The 12,897-nt window shown below is 38.1% G+C and overlaps 1 protein-coding gene across 5 annotated transcripts in view; it reads left to right on the top strand.

Annotated features, from left to right (window-relative positions):
• Window positions 1–12,897, top strand: part of SENP6 (SUMO1/sentrin specific peptidase 6) — a 132,985-nt gene that overhangs the window by 70,928 nt on the left and 49,160 nt on the right. For all 5 annotated transcript variants that reach the window (XM_021092294.1, XM_021092296.1, XM_021092302.1 and 2 more), the window contains one exon: window positions 8,118–8,266. In XM_021092294.1, the coding sequence (XP_020947953.1) occupies window positions 8,118–8,266 (149 nt within the window). The remainder of the gene's footprint in view (window positions 1–8,117; window positions 8,267–12,897) is intronic.

Genomic DNA, 12,897 nt, shown 5'->3' with positions numbered 1-12,897 from the left:
CAGAAAAGATACTTGGTATGTTTTCAATTTCCAGAGACTGGATTTGTGGCCCAGAATGTGATCTATCTTAGGGAATGTTCCATGTGCACTTGAGAAGAATGTGTATTCTGTTGCTTTTGGATGAAATGTCCTATAAATATTAAGTCCACGTGGTCTAATGCTTCATTCAGGGCCTGTGTTTCCTTGTTGCTTTTCTGTTTGGATGATCTGTCCATTGCTGTAAGTGGGGTGTTAAAGTCCCTTGCTATTATTGTGTTATTGTCAATTTCTCCTTTTAAGTTGCCTTATGTATTGAAGTGATCCTCTGTTGGGTGCATATATATTTACAATTGTTTTATCTCCTTCTTGGATTGATCCTTTGATCATTATGTAATTGCCCTTCTTTGTCTCTTACAGTATTCTTTATTTTAAGGTCTATTTTGTCTGATATGCATATTGCTATTCCAGCTTTCTTTTGATTTCCATTTGCCTGCAGTGTTTTCTTCCATCCTCTCACTTTCAATTTGTATGTGTCCCTAGAAATGAAGTGGGTCTCTTGAAGACAGCATATATATGGGTCTTGTTTTTGAATCCATTCAGCAAGTCCGTGTCTTTTGGTTGGGGCATTTAGTCCATTTACATTTAAGGATTATTGATATGTATGTTCTTATCGCCATTTTATTAATTGTCTTGGATTTGTTTTTGTTGGTCTTTTTTCTTCCCTTGTTTTCTTCTTTTGTGCTTTGATGACTATCTTTAGTGTTGTGTTTGGATTGCTTTTTCTTACTTGTGTATCTATTGTAGATTTTTGGTTTGAGTTACCGTGAAGATTTGATATAGGAGAAAAAATATATGTATATATACACACATACATACACACAAAATTGTTTTACGTTGGTAGTTCTTTTATTTGCAAGTGCATCTCCAGTGTCCTGCATCTGTACCCTCCTCTTCTCATGATTTCTGATTTTGGTAGCATATCTGTGCATGGATGATTTCCTTCCCTTACTATATGTATGCCTTTACTGGTGAGCCTTGTCATTTGTAATATTTTTTTTCTAGTTGTGACCTTTTTGTTCTTTTCTACTTGGAGAAGTTCCTTAAGTATTTGTTGTATAGTTGGTTTGGTGGTGCTGAATTTGCCTAGCTTTTGTTTGTCTGCAAAGCTTTTGGTTTCTCCTTCAAATCTGAATGAGAGCCTTGCTGACTATAGTAATCTTGGTTGGAGATTTTTTTCCTTTCATCACTTTAAGTATATCTTGCCTCTCCTTCTGGCTTGCAGAATTTCCAAAAAAATCATCTGATAACCTTATCAGGGTTCCCTTGTATGTTGTTTGTTTCTTTTCCCTAGCTGCTTTCAGTATTTTCTCCTTGTCTTTAATGTTGGTCAGTTTGATTAGTATGTGTCTCAGGGTGTTCCTCTTTGGGTTTATTTTATATGGTACTTGTTGTGGTTCCTGGATTTGAGGGAGTGATTCCCACATTAGGGAAGTTTTCTGCTATTAGCTCTGCAAATATTTTCTCTGGCCTTTTTCTCTTTCTCTTCTCATTCTAGAACCCCTGTAATACAGATGTTGATGAATTTAACATTGTCCCAGAGTTCTCTTTGACTGTCTTCATTTCTTTTATCTTTGTTCTCTTTTCTCTTCCACCAGTGATTTCCACTAGGCTCTCTTCCACCTCTCTTAATTCATTCTTCTGCCTCCTGTATTCTGCTCTTGGTTGCATCTAGTGAGTTTTTAATTTGTTTTTGTATTTTACATCTCTGCTTGCTTAATCCTTAAATATTCTACTTCTTTGCTCAGTGTTGTAATTTATCAAACTTTGCCTCCAGTTTATTTCCAAGATCTTGAATCATCTTTACTATCATTAGTCTAAAGTCTTTTTCATGGAAGATGCTAATCTCCAGATCACTTAGCTCTTTTTCTGGGGTTTTTTCCTTGTTTCCTTATCTGAGTCATAATTCTCTGCCTTTTCATTTTGTATAGACTTTTCGTGTGGTCTCCTTTTTGCAGACAATAGGGTTGTGGCCTCTCTTGCTTCTTGATGTCTGCCACCCTTGTGGGTGAAGCTGGTACAGGGGTTTGCTACAGACTTTCTGATGGGAGGGACTGGTGCCTATCCACTGGTAGGTTGAGGTGATTCTTACCCCTCTGGTGGGTGAGCTTTGTCTCTGGGTGCAATTAGAGGCATCTGTGTGCCTAGGGGGTCTTTAAGACAGCCTGTTTGCTGATGGGTGGGGCTGTGTTCCCACCGGGTTTGTTGTTTGGCCTGGGGCCAGATTTTTCCAAAATGATCACCTCTAGAGGAGTTCACGCTGACCTTTGCCTCCAATTTCTTTTCTCCACAAGGAGCCACAGTCATCTCCTGTTTTCCCAGGAGATCCCCCAAGAATCACAGTCAGGTCTGACCCAGATGCCTATGGAGTCTCTACTTTGCCTGCACCCAGTGCACACAAAAGCATGTGTGCCTTTCAAGAGTAGAGTCTCCATTTCCCCTAGTCCTGTGGAGCTCTTGCACACAAACTCTGCTGGCCCTAAACGCCAAATGCTATAGGGGTTCCTCTTCCCAATGCCAGATCCCCAAGGCGTGGGAACCTGATGTGAGGCTTGAACTTTCACTCCCGTGGGTGAGCCTCCCAGTCTATGGGCTGCCCACATAGTGAGTATGGAGTTGCTTATATCACGTAGTCGCCCCTCCTACTGTCTCAAAGTGGTCTCCTTGTTGTCTTCTGGAGTAGGATATCTCTTTTGGTAGTTTGAAGTCTATTTGTTGAAGGTTCTTCAGCAGTTGGTTGTAATTTTGTTGCTTTAATGAGAGAAGGTGAGCTCCAGTCCTTCTACTCCGCCATCTTGGAGGACCATTTTTTAAAAACATGGATTTTAAAATTTAATCTTAAGATCCAGCCTGTTAATCACTTTTACTCATCCCATAAGAACTTCCATATTCCCACCTTTTCTGCATATCTGAAAATAGAGAGGTATATTAAAAAGACATTGGGCTAGAAAATCTAGGAAATATTCTAATATTTTTAAATTGACATGTAGTTGATTTATAATACTGTGTTAGTTTCTGGTATGCAACACCATGATTCAGATATATATTCTTTTCCATATTATGTTATTATAAAATATAAAACATAGTTCCCTGTGCCACACAGTAAGACCTTTATGTCTTGTTGTGTATCTGTTTAATATATAGTTGTTTGTACCTGTTAATGCCACAGTCCTGATATTTCCCCCCACCTTTCACCTTTGGAAACCATACATTTATTTTCTATGTCTGGGAGTCTCTCCTGTTTCCTAAATAAGGTCACTTGTATCATATTTTAGATTCCACATATACATGATATCATATGATATTTGTCTCTGTTTGACTTACTTAGTGTGATAATCTCTAATGCTGCTGTGAATGGCATTATTTCATTCTTTTTTATGGCTGAGGAGTCTTCTATTGTGTAGATACCACATCTTCTTTATCCATTCATCTGTCATTGGACATTTAGATTGCTTTCATTTCTTGGCTATTATAAATAGTGCTGCTATGAACATTGAGGTACAAGTATCTTTTTGCATTAAGAGTTTTCTCCAGATATATGCCCAGGAGTAGGATTGCTGGATCATTTGGTAACTGGATTTTTAGTTTTTTAGGAACTTCCATACTGTTTTCCATAGTGGCTTCACCAATTTACATTCCCACCCACAGTATAAGAGGGTTCTGTTTTCTCCCACACCCTCTCCAGCATTTACTATTTGTACACATTTTAATGATGGCAGTTATAACTAGTTTGAGATGATACCTCACTGTGATATTGATTTGCATTTCTCTAAAACCTAGTGATATTGAGCATCTTTATGTGCTTGTTGGCAATTTCTGTGTCATCTTTGGAGAATTGTCTACGTAGGTCTTCTGCCCATTTTTTGATTGAGTTGTTTGGTTTTTTTGGTTATTGTGTTGTGTGAGCTGTTTGTGTATTTTGGAAATTAGCCCTTGTCCGTGGCATTACTTGCAAATAATTTTCTTTTTATTTCTTTTTATTTTTTCTTTTTCAGACTACACCCGTGGCATATGGAAGTTCCCAGGCGAGGGCTCAAATCAGAGCTACAGCTGCCAGCCTACCCCACAGCCACAGCAACATGGGATCCAAGCTGCATCTGCAACCTATACCACAGCTCATGGCGACACCAGATCCTTAACCCACTGAGCAAGGCCAGGGATTGAACCCACATCCTCATGGATCCTAGTTAACTACTGAGCCACGAAGGGAACTCCTGCAAATATTTTCTCCAATTTTGTACATTGTCTTTTCATTTTGTTTATGATTTTCTTTGCTATGCAATAGCTTAAAAGTTTGATTTGTTTACTTTTATTTCTATTGACTTGGGTGACCTAAGAAAACATTTGTATGACTTATATCAGAGAATGTTTTGCCTATGTTCTCTTCCAGGAGTTTAATGCTGTCCCGTCTTAATCTCAGTGTCCTTTTGTGTGGTCTTAGAGTACTCACCTTCTCATCCCTAAAAGGGGGTTCAGTGACAGCAAGAGTGTCACATAGGTTTCATCTTAGGTACCTCTTTGGAGTATGTTGTTGATGGTTTGCAGGCTGTCACAGCTTAGCAAAAATGACTTCCATGGTCAGGTGGCTAGTAAAATTCCATGAGCCACTTGTTAGGCATTTGCCATTCCCAAACTATGCAAGTTTTAAGTCTTGTACCATTTTATGTTTTTGGATGTAATTTGAAACTGGTTAATTTTCACATGAATTACCATAATCTTCTCAAATGTTTTTCTCTTCTTTTCATAGAAGATAGAATCCTAAAGGAATTTCTTAATCCTTACATTAACTTTCTTATGCTTATTGTCTTTATAGATCTGCTCTGGTGTCCCATACGTTGTTAGTCATTTGCCATACTTCACATCACATTGGTTTGAAGTTCCATCTTAAAACTTCTAATTATATCATTCTTTGCCTTTTCTGTCCCTTTCCTTTAGTATCTTGTAGATGATCTTGATTTAGGGACCAAGATTTTGAAATCATTTTTCTCTGTTATCAGTAATAATTTCCATTTTTCCCTGTGTTGACTGTGATGGGAGATAGAGAAAAATGTGACATAGACATGATGAGATAGCTATGGGGGAGAAGAGTGTGATTATATGATCAGGAATGAAATGATAATATCTTTTAATATGTCAGTCTTTAAGTGGGATCCCGCAGGAAAGTGATATAGATACGTATTTGAGCAAAATGATTTGCAGAGACATTGTATTACAAAGATTCCTAAAATATGTTTTAAAGGAAAAAGTTCTTTTGTGTACATACAAAAACTTAATTAGTAAAACCTGAAAAGTCGGAGGGAAAAATCCCATATTTTAAGACAGCACGCTCTCTCTGTAAATTATTACCAATAATTGTTTGTGTGTTGTGTATTTTCTGAGTTCCAAATGTTGTCCAGCCTCCTTTTTTACTGAATGCCACGTTCTAGTTTTTTAATTCATCTTTTTTTTTTTTTTTTTTTTTTTGCTATTTCTTTGCGGCACATGGAGGTTCCCAGGCTAGGAGTTGAATCGGAGCTGTAGCCACTGGCCTACACCAGAGCCACAGCAACGTGGGATCCGAGCCGCGTCTGCAACCTACACCACAGCTCACGGCAACACCAGATCGTTAACCCACTGAGCAAGGGCAGGGACCAAACCCGCAACCTCATGGTTCCTAGTCGGATTCGTTAACCACTGCGCCACGATGGGAACTCCACGTTCTAGTTTTTTAATGCTCATTTATATTGGAAACACCTTTTTGGTTCTAATCTGTCTAACTTATTAGCCTCACAGGACTATGACTGACACCTGTATGCTCTGACTGATGCAGTGTCTCTGTAATCACAGGTATTCCTGGCAGCAGCGTCCACTTCTCTCCCTCGCTAGGTCCTTAAATTTGTAGACCTGTGAGGTCATCAGTACCACTGTAAGGCCAAGTTCATCCATTTTCAGAGACGATATAGTCAAAGCATCCCTTCTTCTCACCCATGTGATTTCATCTTTTTTTAACGTGTCCTATGGTCTTCTGTAATGTGATTCGCTAATCCAGTAAACAGTATTTGAACCCTTAGCTTTTGCAGTTTCTAGACACAGAAAACATGTGACTAAAACATGATTTCTGCTTTTTCAGAGCTGACAGTTATAATGGGAGGAAACAGATTGGTGAAAATAATTAGTATAAAATAAAATGAGTGCTAATAGAAATATGAATAAAGTGATGTGTAAACTCTGAGGATTTGCTTAATTGTGCTTAGTGTGGGGCAGAAGCAGTTTCTTAACAAAGAATACTTTGAATTTACTAGATAAACAGGGCTTTGCTTGTGAAGCCAACAGCATATGTAAGAGGGTGAAAGAGAAAACACTCTGGAGAAATGCACTTCTCTGAGGTATAGAGTTTTTGGAAGTAAGACTGGACCATCAGTACCATCTTTTGCTTGCCAAGAGATGGGGTTTAGCCTTTTTTTCCTTAACTGCTGGGATCATTGAAAGATTTTAAGTGTTAGATGATAGAGTGATATTTTGAAAGATCACTTTGGCAGTAGTGAGGAGTTGAAGCAAATAAAATTGCAGTGAGGGGGATCAGTTTAGGCAAGAGTCAGTCATCTGAAGTAAGAGTGGTAGTGGAGTTGGAGAGGAAGGAATGAGTGTAAGAGCTCTTAGTAGCTACATTTAGAATGGATGAGCAGTGAAGTCCTGCTGTATAGTACAGGGAACTCTACCCAGTCTCTTGGGATAGATTATGGTGGAAGATAATATAAGAAGGAATGTATATATATATATATATATGTGTGTGTGTGTGACTGGGTCACTTTGCTGTAAAGCAGAAATTGGCACGGCATTGTAAATCAGCTATACTTTAAAAAAAAAAAAAAAGCCATTAGAATTCTCTTGAATGTGAGGAAGGAGGCATAAAGAGAAGTCAACAGTTACATTTCTAGCTTTGATGTCCACAAAATAAAGATGTGCAAAGGCTGAGAAGGTGGAAGTCACTTGTTGCAACCCTGTATTACTATACTAAACAAGAACAGTTACATGGGCTTCTTTTTTTTTTTTTTTGTCTGGTAGGGCCACACCTGCTGCCTATGGAGGTTCCCAGGCTAAGGGTCCAATCTGAGCTGTAGCCTCTGGCCTATGCTAGAGCCACAGCAATGTGGGATCTGAGCCGCATCTGCAGCTTGCACCACAGCTCACGGAAATGCCAGATCCTTAACCCACTGAGCAAGGCCTGGGATCAAACTGGAGTCCTCATGGATGCCATCCGGGTTTGTTAACTGCTGAGCCACGACCGGAACTCCGCATGGGCTTATGAAGATAGTATTGTGTATCAGACTCAGAAATGTTAGATAATACCGATTTTTATGTGTAGATAATCTTATTTAAAAAAAAATAAAAGGATGTTAAAGATAGAAAAATGGAAGTATTTAACAAAGTATTAATTGGAAGTATTTAACAAAGGGGTTATGTAGGTAAAGTATTTTGGCTTGTAGACTCATTAACTTTCGTTTTAGAAATGTCTTTAGTTTTCTTTGCTGATAAAGTCAGATTATAATAAATTTTAAATTGCCCTGTTTTGGAGTTTGATAAAACATTTTAAAATTCTAATTATGAATTAATTAGAAGTGAAAATGACTGAATTTGTATTAAAAATTTATAAAAATTATCTTTTGTATTTCTTGAATTTAAAAACCTCTTAAATTGAGAATTAGTTTTGTTTCCTTTATCTGTACCCAACATTTGAATTCAAATTTTTCTCATTACTAATCTAAGAAGAGTAACTAACTTAGAAAAGAAGTATGTGTGTGTATGTGTATGGGGGAAGCACTTCTTTTGCCTTTTGCACCCAATATGCTGAAGAGGACATCAGTCCACTCAATGACAGGTCACAGTGTAGGAGTAAAGGGGAGTACTGATGGGGAGTGACAGGTGGACATGAGCAACCAGGACGTGGCACTGCCTGGCCGAAAGCTCTGTGTTTCTTTACATATGGAAACATTCAATACTTTTAATTAAAATATAATATGAAAATATGTTAGTATTTTTTCATCCCAAAGATCATGAGGAATTTATAAAGTTTAAGTTCAGTACTTTTTTTTCCCCTTTAGATCGTATAATGAAGAAAACAGAAGAGTCTGAATTACACCTGGAGTCTGAAATAAAAAGAAAAGTACCACAGAAACGTCACAGTAGTACATATCAGTCTGCCCCATCTCCTTTGTCTCCTGCTTCCAAAAAATGTTTAACTGATTTAGAGGTGAGTAGAGAAATTATCCTTTATTACTCATCAATTGGAATTTTTATTCATATTATTTTTAGTATTTATTAAATTTAGGTGACTTTTTTGAAAAGAACTAGAATATTTATTTATTTTAGGGCCACACCCACAGCATATAGAAGTTCCCAGGCTAAGGGTCGAATTGGAGCTACAGCTGCCCATCTACACCACAGCCACAGCAACAAAGGATCCAAACCATGTCTGCAACCTGCACCACAGGTCATGGCAACACCAGATCCTTGACCTACTGAGCGAGGCCAGGGATTGAACCCTCATCCTCATAGTTCCTACTTGGGTTCCTCTCTGCTACACTGCAGTCGGAGCTCTGTAGAAAAGCTATTTCAGCAAACTTCTGTCTTCGCTAGATCATTTTTCAATTTTCAGAAATCCAGAATAGGTACTTTCCTCGAAAGAATTTATGAGTGCCTTTTTGAAACACCTCATAATTACTCTCTACTAATTTTTGAAATATACAGAAAAATGAAAAGATAATAGGACTATCCACATATTCTTCTATTTAATTCCCACATTTGCTTTATTGTTCTTCCCCACTCTGCTTTCCTTTCTCCTTTCCCATCTGTGTATGTGAATTTTTCTGTACCATTTGAGTATAAGTAATAGCAGAATGCCCATTTACTACAAAATACTTTAGTGCGTGTTTCCTTTTAAAAAATTTTGAAAAGACATTCTCCTATATAACTAAGTTTGAGAAAGTACAACTGTCAAAATTTTTTATTGGTGTGGATCCAAAATTACTGTCTAATCCAGCAACTGCATTCAGATTTTCCCTAAATAATACTCTTTATGGGAACATGATCTAATTTAGGATCATGTTACATTTGTTTGTCATGATCATCAGTCTTCTGAGTGGGGCCAGGGATCAAACCCGCGTCCTCATGGATACTAGTCGGGTTTGTTACCACTAAGACACGATGGGCACTCCTAATAGATATTTCTATAATTTTTTTTTTTTTTTTTTTTTAATGGCTGTACTCATGACACATGGAAGTTCCTAGGCTAAGTGTCAAATCAGAGCTGCAGCTGACACCGGATCCAAGCCTCATCTGTGGTTCACATCACAGCCTATGGCAAAACCAAATCCTTAACCCACTGAGCGAGGCCAGAGATGGAACCTGCATCCTCATGGACACTATGTCTGGTTTTTAACCCTCTGAGACACAATGAGAAGTCCTATGCGCATTTATTAATAAGAGTTTTCTCTTATCCCACATTTATTTATGCATTCCTCTGTTTTTATCAGCATAGACATACACATTCTTATTTTACTCAAAAAAATAATCCTCTGGGTAACTATCTTCTGTTTAATTTTATTAGAGTTTAGTTGATTTACAACATTGTGCCAGTTTCTGCTATATAGCAAAGTGGCTCAGTCATACACATATGGACATTGTTTTTTAACATTTTTTTTCCATCATGGTCTGTCCCAGGAGATTGAATATAGTTCCTTGTGCTATATAGTAGGACCTTGTGGTTTATCCATTCTAAATGTAATAGTTCGGAACTCCCTTGTAGCTCAGTGAGTTGAGAATCTGGCATTGTCACTGCTGTGGCTCTCATCACTGCTGTGCTGTGAGTTCAGGCCCTATCTTAGGAACTTCCACATGCTATAGGTGTGGCCAAAAAATTTAAAAATTTAGTAGTTTTGCGTCTACTAACTTCAGACTCCCAATCCACCTCACTCCCTCCTGCTTGGCAACCACAAGTCTGTTCTCTGTGTCTGTGAGTCTGTTTTGTGCATAGGTTCATTTGTGCCATGATTTAGATTCCACATATAAGTGATATCATATGGTGTTTGTCTTACTCTTTCTGACTTACTTCAGAGCATGAGAATTTCTAGTTGATCCATGATACTGTTAATGCTGTTATTTTGTTGCTGAGTATTATTCCATTGTGTATATGTACCACATCCTCTTAATCCATTCATCTGTCCGTGGACATTTAGGTTGTTTCTATATCTTGGCTATTGTGAATAGTGCTGCTCTGAGCATGGGGTGCATGTATCTTTTCGAATTAGAGTTTTCTCCAGCTATATACCCAAGAGTGGGATTGCTGGATCATATGGTAGTTCTATATTTAGTTTACTGAGGAATCTCGTAGTGTCTTCCGTAGTGGCTGTGCCAATTTACATTCCCACCAACAGTGTAGGAGGGTTCCCTTTTCTCCATACCCTCTCCAACATGTTATTTGTTGACTTATTAATGATGGCCATTCTGACTGGTATGAGGTGGTACCTCATAGTAGTTTTGATTTGCACTTCTCTAATAATCAGTAATGTTAAGCATTTTTTTCATGTACCTACTGTAGACTATTCATGTCTTCTTTGGAGAAATATCTATTTAGGTCTTCTGCCCATTTTTCAATTGGGTTGTTTGTGTTTTTGTTGTTCAGTTGTATGAACTGTGTATTTTGGAGATTAAGCCCTTGTTGGTTGCCTTGTGTGCAACTATTTTCTCCCATTCTATATAGGTTGTCTTTTCATTTTGTTTATGGTTTCCTTTGTTGTGCAAAAGCATACAAATTTGGATAAGTCCCACTTGTTTATTTTTATTTATATTGCCTTGGGAGGCTGACCTAAGAAAACATTTGTATGGTTGATGTCAGAGAATGTTTTCCCTTTGTTCTTTTCTAGGAGTTTTTGTGGTGTCTTTTTTTTTTTTTTTTTTTTTTTGGCTTTTTAGGGCCACACCTGCGGCATATGGAAGTTCCCAGTCTAGGGGTCGAATCAGAGCTGCAGCTGCTGGCCTAAACCACAGCCACAGCAGCATGGGATCCGAGCCACATCTTTGACCTACACCACAGCTCACGGCAATGCTTGATCCTTAACCCACTGAGTGAGGCCAGGTATCAAACCCGCATCCTCATGGACATTATATTGGATTCTCAAGCCACTGAGCCGCAATAAGAACTCCTTTCCCATGTTATATTCTTGCCTTCTTTGTCGAAGATTGATTGACCGTAGGTGTCTGGGTTTGTTTCTGGGCTTTTTATTCTGTTCCATTGATATGTATGTCTGTTTTTATACCAAGACCACACTGCTTTGATTACTGTAGCATTGTAAGATTGTCCAGGTCTGGGAGAGTTATACATCCTGGTTTATTTTTTTTCCTCAGGATTGCTTTTATTCTGGGTCTTTTATGATTTGTATAAATCACTGGATTATTCTAGTTCTGTGAGAAATTTCATGTGTAATATTATAGGGATTGCATTAAATCTGTAGATTGCTTGGGTAGTCTTGCCATTTTAACAGTATTAATTCCTGTAATCTAAGAGCATGCATTATCTTTCCATTTCTTTAAATCCTCTTAGTTTCCTTTGTTAATGTTTTATTTTTCTCAGAATAATAAGTCTTTCACCTCTTTGGTCAGGTATTTTTTTTTTTGTGGTTCAATTTTCAAAAGTATTAGTTTTTATCATTCCTTTTTAATAATTCAGTATACAAAATGTTGAATAAAAATGGTGAGAGAGAGTAGCCTTTCTCATTCCAGATTTTAGTGAGAAGGCTTTGAGCTATTCTCCATTGAGTATTAATTTGGCTGTAGGTTTGTCATAAATGGCTTTTATTATGTTGAGATATGTTCCCTCTATACCAACTTCAATAAGAATTTTTATCTGAATGGGTGTTGAATTTTGTTAGATGCTTTTTTTGCATCTATTGAGATGATAATGTGGTTTTTGACTTTTCTTTTGTTAATGTGGTATATGACATTGATTTATTTGTGTATGTTGAATCATCTTTGTGAACTTGGGATGAATCCCACTTGGTTGTGAAGTATGTGGTTTTATTTTGTTTGTTTGTTTGTTTTGTCTTTTAGGGCCACACCTGTGGCATACGGAGGTTCCCAGGCTAGGGATCCAATCAGAACTATAGCCTCCAGCCTACGCCAGAGCCACAGTAACATGGGATCCTAGCCGCCTCTGTGACCTATACCACAGCTCACAGCAACGCTGATCCCCAACCCACTGAGCAAGTCCTCATGGATGCCAGTCAGGTTCACTAACCACTGAGCCATGACGGGAACTCCCAATATGATCTTTTTAATGTGTTGGATTCAGTTGCTAAAATTTTGTTGAAAATTTTTGCATCTATATTCATCAAAGATATTGGCCTATAATTTTCTTTTTTGGTGGTAATTTTGTCTGGTTTTGGTGTTAGGGTAGTGGTGACTTCATAGGAATGTCTTTGAGAGTGTTCCCTCCTCTTCAGTCTTTTGGAAGAGTTTAAGGATCAGTATAAGTACTTCTTTGTATGTTTGGCAGAATTTGCCTGTGAAGTCATCTAGTCCTGGACTTTTGTTTGCAGGAAGTTTTTTGGGTGTTTTGTTTTTTGTTTTTGTTTCTGTTTTTTTGCTTTTTAGGGCCACCCCTGTAGCATATGGAAGTTCCCAGGCTAGGGGTTGAATTCAGCTGCAGCTGCTGGCCTATACCACAGCCACAGCAACTCAGGATCTGAGCTGCATCTGTGACTTACACCATAGCTCACGGCAACACCAGATCCTTAACCCACTGATTGGGGCCATGGTTTGAACCTGCATCCTCATCAATACCAGTTGGATTCGTTTCCACTGCACAACAGAAGCTTCCTGGGTTTT

Source organism: Sus scrofa, chromosome 1 (assembly GCF_000003025.6).
Source record: "Sus scrofa isolate TJ Tabasco breed Duroc chromosome 1, Sscrofa11.1, whole genome shotgun sequence".
In the NCBI taxonomy this organism is placed as follows: Eukaryota; Metazoa; Chordata; class Mammalia; order Artiodactyla; family Suidae; genus Sus; species Sus scrofa.
This window is presented reverse-complemented; position numbering and strand designations above follow the sequence as displayed.